This window comes from Actinia tenebrosa, unplaced genomic scaffold, assembly GCF_029948245.1.
Source record: "Actinia tenebrosa isolate PJP-AT-01 unplaced genomic scaffold, QUT_ActTen_1.0 PGA_scaffold10__47_contigs__length_13832649, whole genome shotgun sequence".
Taxonomy (NCBI): Eukaryota; Metazoa; Cnidaria; class Anthozoa; order Actiniaria; family Actiniidae; genus Actinia; species Actinia tenebrosa.
This window is the reverse complement of record NW_028292570.1, coordinates 9,678,685-9,687,848: the sequence shown is the minus strand read 5'-3', so window position 1 is coordinate 9,687,848 and position 9,164 is coordinate 9,678,685. Positions and strand designations below refer to the sequence as shown.

The window sequence follows — 9,164 nt, the reverse complement described above, 5'->3', positions numbered from 1 at the left end:
GAAAATCGCCGAAGTGTAAGTTGACCTACTTCGTAAACAAGAGGCATTTTTGGTCGAAAAAAATGAAAGATTTCCTAAGATATTCTTCTAAGACTTTACAGAATAATATGTAGAAATATTTGTAGAAATTTGAAAAGAATGTATTTATTTAGACCTCAAACTTCATTTCATCATGCAGCAGTCGGTCCATTTTCTCAAAACTTTGCCATGTTTTTTTCCTTCAAATTTTGATTATAGGTGGCTTTTATGATTCTTTTCAAATGTATAATATATGTATATAATATGATAAAGTAAACATTTTCTGAAAGCGTAATAACTGAAATTTTCAAATTTCAAGGTAATCTCAGCAAATGTTTGTTTATTTTGAAGATATAAGGTATTTAAGAAAAATGAGATGACTTTCGAAGTGCGACTTATTCTCCCACCACTGCGTAACACAATTAGATCGTTATTGTTTCTTAAACTACGCTTGTCGATCTAAAGAAGCTTGTCTTAAATTTTCTTTTATTGCCTCGTTATTTTTAAAAAGATTTTTGAAGTTAGAAAAGAGGTTTTTACTTGTGCTCTCATAGAAATGAATTTAAAATATCTTATAAACTAAGACCTTAATTAAAAAACTCCGATACGCTTTTTTAGTTGAATAGCGTACGAACCGACTGACCAAATTTGGCTGAAATGACTTGAATACCACAGGAGAATAAGTGTGCAAAAGTTCGTCGTTGTATTCCGAAAAACTCTTCGCCGACAAAAAGCAAAGTTTAGTTTATAGGGGATAAATCGATATTTACTTAGGAGGATTATCGGCGACACTTTTAGCCAATGAACACACAGCAGGATAAGAGTATGAGGACCGCGTGGCACTAATGAAATAGTAGAAGATAATATAGGTAAGTTGTAGTGCTTGATCCTGATGTTCCCGGCAAGTGATGAATCGGCGCTGACATGCGATCAGGGACATGTGATTAATAGTACCTGCCATCGCGGCGACATCTTTGATCGGTCATAAACTAAAGAAATATAGAATTAATAAGAATCTTTAAAAAAAAATTCAATAAAAGAAAAGATCTTCCTTTCAGAAATAATTTAAGGTATTTTTCAAAGAAAGTGAACATTTGATGTAATTTTGTGTCCCATGTATCCTTTAAGTGGAGTGGTTGAGTCGACTTGTGAATTCCTGCTTCACAGGCCTTTGACCGTTGTTTTTTTTCGTAAAACGTGAAATGGCCATTTTTATTTGTCGTGAAACGTGATTTGACCGTTATTTTCGTGAAACGTAAAATGGCCATTTTTATTTGTCGTGAAACGTGATTTGAGCGTTATTTTTCGTGAAACGTAAAATGGCCATTTTTATTTTTCGTGAAACGTGATTTGACCGTTATTTTTCGTGAAACGTGATTAGTATCCCCCCTTTATTTTCAGTATTGATTATACATAAAGTGAATATTTGAATGGTTAAATATTTTCATATGATTCAAGTGATGCATCTTGACGATTTCAAGGTTTTTACTTCCAAAATGTTACCTAATGAGTGCGATGTCATTATAGAAATTTGAGTTTGCTTCTCATCGTTTTTAAATTGCAACACTGATTACTATGAGAAAACAAATTCGCTATTAATTTTCTATAAACCCTGAGTGAGACAATGATGTTACTTACAGGATATTTTGCTGCCCTATAACAAATTTTTTTATTTCTATCATCACACTCATAGCATATTGGAAATATTAACCTTGTTGTTATATAGCTACGAAATATTCCGATATAGCGAACACTCTCATTGGTTGAAAGATGACCACGTGACACTAGCTAGCTAGAAATAAGTTACTTAATATTTCCCGGTCAGGAAATAAGTTGCACGTGACAATAATTGTGATGGCGTGATATTTTGCACCAACCACAAACAACAAAGTGGCAGCAAATTTTTGCTTGAATTTTCAGTTCAAATGGAGCTGAACAACAAGCAAAACAAAGCAACATATTTTCCAGTGTTTCTACTTTCATCGAGAAAAAGGATTCGGAAAATACGAAGAAAGCGACAAAAAATGCTGTTGCTGCTCTCCTCGCTTTTTGGTAGAGAAACAAAAGACCGTGTGTGAGTCGTATTCGTAAAATCATGGTCAGTTTTCATGCATTTAGCTTGCTAAATAAAGTTCTTATTCCGTAAACTGACTTCTCAGTCTTTCTCAATTATTGCTATATAACAAAACACTTAATGCCTGGTCCCACGGAAATTAGTTAGTTTTGTTTTCCCTCTAGACTAGTTCTTAATTGCTATATAACAAAATACTTAATGTCTGGTCCCTCGGGAAATTAGTTAGTTTTGTTTTCCCTCTAGACTCGATGTTGCCCTCGGCTTCGCCTCGTGAAACCACAGGCTTGCCATACGACGTATCTGTGGTTTCGGATGTGTCAAAATAAAGTTTAGTCCTTAAAACGAATCGAACGAAGAAATAACACTCAAATTTCATGAAGTGAATGACTAAACTTTATTTTGACGGCATTTAATTCTTAGGATGTAAGATGTATTTTTGAGAAGCTGAAATCACTCGATAATTCAAAATTTTATTAACGGGCGAACCCCACAAGAGACCACAGGGAGCCCATACATCCGAAACCACAGATACTTCGGATAGTAGGCCTGTGGTGAAACATCGAGACTCGGAAAACAGAACTATTTCTCTCGCGACCAGACATCAAGTGTATAATATCTCCAAGATGCATCACTCGAATCATATGAAATTCTTTTACCATTCAAATATTCACTTCGTGTAGAATCAATACTGAAAATATTGAGTTGGGTTGTAAAGGCAATTTAGGGATAATTTGAAATATACAGTACGTATTATACCTACAAAATGACTCAAAAGTGAGCGGGTACTACGGTGACATGATGAAGGCAACGATATGTCAGTTACCAGCATCAATAAAAATTTTCCCCTACTTAATCCTTTTGTTATAGAAACCAGAAAAGTGGAGTCAAAGCTGAGCTAAAAACCTTGTGGAAGAAAATGCCGGCAGAAACGGAATAGTGAATCATTATTTCCTTGGAAAAACGTTGTCTCCAAGAAAATGATGATTCACTATTCGATATTCATGGCTTTGTAATTCTTTTCATTGTATTTTATAAAATATAATCACGAAAAGAATTAAAAAGTCATGAATATCGAAAACAAGCTTAAGAAAAGCTATTTTTAGATTCATACCGCGTGCATGAAAGACGCCTAGCGAGTTAAACATCTCTTTAATATAAACTGTCAAGCAACATCAGAATTCTTTAATGTTGCAAACAAGCTTAAGAAAAGCTATTTTTAGATTCATACCGCGTGCATGAAAGACGCCTAGCGAGTTAAACATCTCTTTAATATAAACTGTCAAGCAACATCAGAATTCTTTAATGTTGCAAACAAGCTTAAGAAAAGCTATTTTTAGATTCATACCGCGTGCATGAAAGACGCCTAGCGAGTTAAACATCTCTTTTACTGTAAACTGTCAAGCAACGTCAGAATTCTTTAAAATTAATGAAAAAGCATCGAAAACATCTCAACGTAGTACTTCATTTTTTTGTTGAGAAGGTTTACAAAGAGTTTAGTAAAATCTCAGGCTTACCATCCGAAGTATCTGTGGTTTCGGATGTGTGGGCTCCCTGTGTTAATAAAATTTTGAATTATCGAGTGATTTCAGCTTCTCAAAAATACATCTTCTGAAAACTTTCTAAGAATTAAATGCCGTCAAAATAAAGTTTAGTCATTCACTTCATGAAATTTGAATAGTGTTATTTCTTCGTCCGATGCGTTTTAAGGCCAGTTTTTGGCGTTTGGCCTGAGCTATGTTTGTGTGTATGAGAGCGGGAAGAAAGGGGGAAGGCAGGCAACAAAACTCGACCACCGCTCGATCTAGCCCATCAGAATTCAAATTCAAGAAATAACGCCACAAGAGACCACATTGAGCCCACACATCCGAAACCACAGATACTTCGGATGGTAAGCCTGTGAGTAAAATGCAGGAAAACGATGAAAAGGTGCTGGGCATGTCTGCTTTTGCCGGAAGAAAAAATGTGATGAATAATCCGTCTAATTAGAGCGCACGCCACATTCATGTGTTTTCTTATACACTACCATTAATTAAACAGTGAAACGATACGATTAGACACGCCAGACACACATTCATGTGTTTTCTTACACAACCATTAATTAAACAGTCAAACGATACTATTAGACACGCCAGACAGAATACACACGACTTTCATAAATGGCTGCTGCTAATTTACGTAAAAGTTGAAAATTTAAGTTCTTGGAGTGAAAACCCTTTTATATCATTGAGCTTGTTGATTTAGATAATGCGTGTGAAATTCTGATGAAAGTAATGAATCCTTGAAAAGTATGAGCATTTGAAGTTTTGAAAATGCACCAAAACGAGGCCTCCAATGATAAATACATACAAAACCGCTCTCTATTTTCGATTTTTCATAACTTCTTCCAGGTGATCTGACGGAAATCGATTAGCCAATCAGATTGCGAATCGCGTTTGTTGAAAAAGAATCAATCCCAATAGACCTTTGCGGGCCTCGAGAAGCAGAAAAAACAAGATATGTGTGGGATCGGTAATAATCAAGAACATAACACATATAAGAATAGCACGTAAATACAACACATTTTTAAATCAAAAAAGGTTTATTGTTATTAAAAATAGTAATATACCTACATACACGTTACTACTAAATAGCAATTTGAGCATATTATCAAGTTTTCAATAACTTTGTTGGCTATAGGAATCACAAAAAACGATAAACACACTTAAAGTAAGCTTTTCTTGTAAACCTTTTCTTGTACATAACTTGAAACATTGCTATAGACTTCAAATATGCAGCTATGACTTCTTTTCACCAATATTTCGCACTACATTTCAAGAGAATACATATTCAAATCCAACTCAAAACAAAATGGCGTCCTTCACAGCAATGTTCCGTCCAGGAATCTAGGCGCGCGGTCATGTTAGGGATTGATTCCTTTTCAAGTCAGAAAATCATGCATTGCGCGTTTTCCGAGATCACCTGGTTTGGTATTCAGTCGGATTTAACAAAATGTTCTGGAAACGTTTTCATGAAGTACTTTTTCAAATAGCATTGAAAAGGCCTCACTTTCTCTATTAGAAAAAAAGTTCTAATAATGTCAATCAGTCCCCCTCATAGTTCCCTGCGCCATCTTGAAAGTAGCCGTACCTTTGCATCGAATTAAGCAAGACGAACGGTGACCTTGCAATGATAGAGACATGTGACTAATAATTGTTCAAGGTGTTAAAAAAGGTCTCTATCATTGCGAGCTCACCGTTCGTCTCGTTTCGATGGAAAGGCAAGGCCACCTTTGAAGATGGCGCAGGGAACTGTGAAAGGGACTATTCATCGGGAATAGCTTCGTGTTGATTACAACAGCTCAATATAGAATGGTATAGCTATTGATGTCAAATGGAACAGCTTGCTATCAATTAGACCTTTTTAGTTTGGGCGAAATGTTTTTCCAATTCAGACCATGCATCATTACCCAGAGTATTATTTCTTTGTTTAATGAATGTGCATAAGAAGATACATGAATATGGAATGACAAATGGAATGGCACGTGTCTGAAATGGGAAAACATTACGCCCAAGCTAAAAAGGTCTAATACCTTACTGTCGAATTATTTTCTATTCTCTTTACTACTTATTATGTTAAACGTTTGAGTATTTTTGGCGGTGTTGGCCGCCCATGACAGGACTCAAAGAAGAATTTAGATGTGAAATGCAAACACAAATATTGTATTTTCTTTATTTTTTCCCCTTATAGTAGAATTTACTGTTCAAAGTACATTTTTAAGAATCACTGGTGACATTTTTTAAAAATTTAAGCGGTTTCTATGAGCAACTGAAAACCCGTTACTGATTAAATTTTTGAAACAGTGGCGATATTGTAAATTGTTTTTAGTCGGCTCTAGTTGAAGATATTCTCTTTGAGTGACTCGGCGCCGAACAATAGGTAATTTTCCCATTGATGAATGTCCGAAAAACAAAGTTGAATTCACAGCTTGCTATCTTTGCTGGCTAACACTGGACACTTTCGTAAAGATTCTTTCAATTAAATTGATGAAAACACTTGGGGGGAAGGGATTCAACAGCATTAGTAATATGATAAGTTTGGTACTCACTGCTGTAAGACAATTTTTGAAGCACTGGCGATATTGTAATTTTTACAGCCAGATCTAGTTGTACCCCTTCATTTAGATATCCTCCGCTTTGAGTAACCCGCCGACACCGAACAATGGGTAATTTTCCCATTGGTAATTTTCCCAAAGGAATATAGAACGTCTTGACTTTGACAAACAAACTCGAATTCACAAGGGTTTTTAGTAGGCAAGCTATCTTTGTTTTCTAAATGTATTTACGAGAGACATTTACGATTTTCAGCAATCGGTGTCTGTTCCATGCTGTATATCGAAAACACATTTTAGCTTGTCCGACGTAGCAACATTAACTAGGGGTAATATATCAGAAATTATGGGATATCATCCCTGATATTTTCCCGAAACGACAGACACCTTTTAATGGTCTTACTTGATATAGCAAGCTTTATTGTATGTTCTGGGTAAGGATTTTTGTTTTATTGTTTTATTGTCTTCATTCCCCCCGTCTCCGCGGTCCTTGTTCCATTGTTCTACCGGCATCCAATAGGGATAACGCTAGTGCTTATAAATTCAGACCACACATAGTTTCAATCGGTTAGTATTCGTCCCATCAATATTGTTGGCCACGTATCATATACGCTCATTCCGGGTGTGTTTTGCTTTGTCTATACATCAGAAGATCAAGATACAACGAAGTATTCGTCAATCTTCAACAAAAACGTTCTGGTTTTGTTTTAGCGACACCAGTACAGGTAAGCTTAAGGCGCGACACACGTTGCAAAATTGGGCGGATTGTCGCAGGCAATATTTGTACTTCAGGAAGATTGCATACAACAAATTACGTCCTTTTCCTTCGTTTCTTCGTTCCTTCCTTCGTTCTTCGCGTTCCTTTGTTCCTCTAGCGGCATGCACCAAAGTTATGGAGAACGCCTACTTTTTAACATTCAAATTTAATCTATCAGTGAGCATTTTAAACTTCTATTGAGAAATACCTTTATTAGAAATACGTGTTTTTGATAGTTTTACGTGTTAAGAATCTTGACCAGTTTTTTAAATTCATCTTAAGTTTTTTGTCTCATTTCGCCATTCATGACGTATCGGAATGTGAACGTCGCGCCCACCACACGACTTGTCTATTTAATTTGTAACCTGATAAAAAGTCAGGACAAAGCAAATTTTATTCCAAAAAACAACCTAGAAATTAATGAAAAATTAAGGGCCCGATAATTTTACTTTTTAAAATAAATTAGGCCACATCATCACTGCTGACGTCATGAATATTACGTGGGTTTTAACCGTTCTCGTCATGGTCCTATTTCAAAACGTCGACCAATTACATGCCAGGTATATGAAAAAGTCCGCTTCTAAGGATGAAGTGAAGTACGCTGTCTTCTGTGACGCGGGCTCAAGTGGACCTGAATCAAGGTGTACAAGCTCGATGTTGGTCTTCACGACCCGATTAAAGTCTCTGATGTCAAAGAACTCGACGTCCCAAAACCTAACAAGGTTAAACCTGGCCTCAGTTCGTTTGCAGACTCCATCGGTGATATCAGTAGCTATCTTGATGATTTGATTGACAGTGCTAAAAAGGTGGTTCCCGCTGACCGGCAGGCATCGACTCCAATCTATCTGTATGCAACCGCTGGTATGAGATTATTAGAAAATGACAAGGTGAATATCCCAGTTATTTCGAAAAAGGTTAAAATGAAATGGCGAAAAGCAAATGGCGATCGGTGATTGGCGATTACAAGACATGAATGAGCTGTGGGATATTAAGAAGTTCTCAGTTCACATTTCTTTCTTTGGCGAGTTTTTGCGGTTCAACTATGCGATTAATGTCTCCGTCATAGTTTGAATATCACTGTCGATACAGAACTTTTTATTCATATTGATAAAATCAAATCCGATAAATACATAAAAAATTGTATCCCAGAAACAGAGCTTGGGCTATCTATTCCTATATTTTAACGACGGCGTATTACTTTTATCACCCAGAAAAATGCTGTCATCAGTGAAGTGAACAAGCTTCTCTCAAATAAAGGCTTTTCTCCATTCCACTTCAAGAAGGACTTCGTGAAGATAATAAGCGGGCAAGAGGAGGCTTTATATGGATGGATCACAGTGAACTTCATCAAGGGAGTCTTCTCACAGAAGACGTCAGGCTGGTCGTCCTACTGGGTAAGATTGACGAATTTCCTGAAGGGAATCTTCTCGCAGAAGACGTCTGGCAGAACTTACGGAGCGCTTGATTTGGGAGGAGCGTCAACTCAGAACACATTTAGGGTGAGAATTTTTCGTATTGGTAAAATACTTTGCTTCTTGATTACATACTGATACTCAGAGCTAGTCAAACTTCACAACTGTGTATGTATTGAATGCACAACTTCAACGACACAACTCTTTGAAATTCCATAGACATTGAAAGTGAGAAACGAACAGAAGTTTACCCGTGGGTTTTCGAGGATGCTGTAAATCTAGAGTAGTTTTCGTATAACAGTGAAACTACTATATTGCGCATGCGCTAGTGGTCACGCCACAAAATCTAACCAATTAGAGCGCTAATTATATATTACTCTTGTCATAAAACTGTTTATTGCGCATTCTGTTTCTTTACAGACAAGAAAAGACAGCCCACTTGTGACGTTTGAGCCAACCTTGGCGGGAAAAACCTATCCAGTGTTTGCGCACAGCTAGCTACCTGTCTTTCGGAGTCAACGAAGCCAGACAATCATACTACGAATATCTGGTGACGAAGCAAGGCTCTGACCGTAAGAAGATCATCAGCCACTGCCACAACGATGGTTACGAAAAAGAAATTAAGATAAATAACAAAAAATATCTTTTTATAGGGAAATATAACGGGCTTCTTTGTAAGAAAGCGATAAGAAATAGGATTTTCTGTAACGATCCAGACATTGAAGAATGCCCTTTTATCGTGCAGCCAGAGTTGAGGGGAACTTTCTACGAATTTAGCGCCATTTATTTTACGTTTAACGATATTGGAATGCTAAA

The 9,164-nt window shown here is 36.5% G+C and overlaps 1 protein-coding gene across 1 annotated transcript; it reads left to right on the top strand.

Annotated features, from left to right (window-relative positions):
* Window positions 1-6,156: 6,156 nt before the first annotated feature.
* On the top strand, window positions 6,157-8,904 carry LOC116289248 (ectonucleoside triphosphate diphosphohydrolase 1-like). Its single transcript, XM_031696141.2, has 4 exons — window positions 6,157-6,180; window positions 6,752-6,904; window positions 8,148-8,435; window positions 8,769-8,904. Exons 1-4 carry the CDS (start codon window positions 6,157-6,159, stop codon window positions 8,844-8,846), a joined length of 543 nt encoding a protein of 180 aa, XP_031552001.2. The 3' UTR covers window positions 8,847-8,904.
* Window positions 8,905-9,164: the final 260 nt, after the last annotated feature.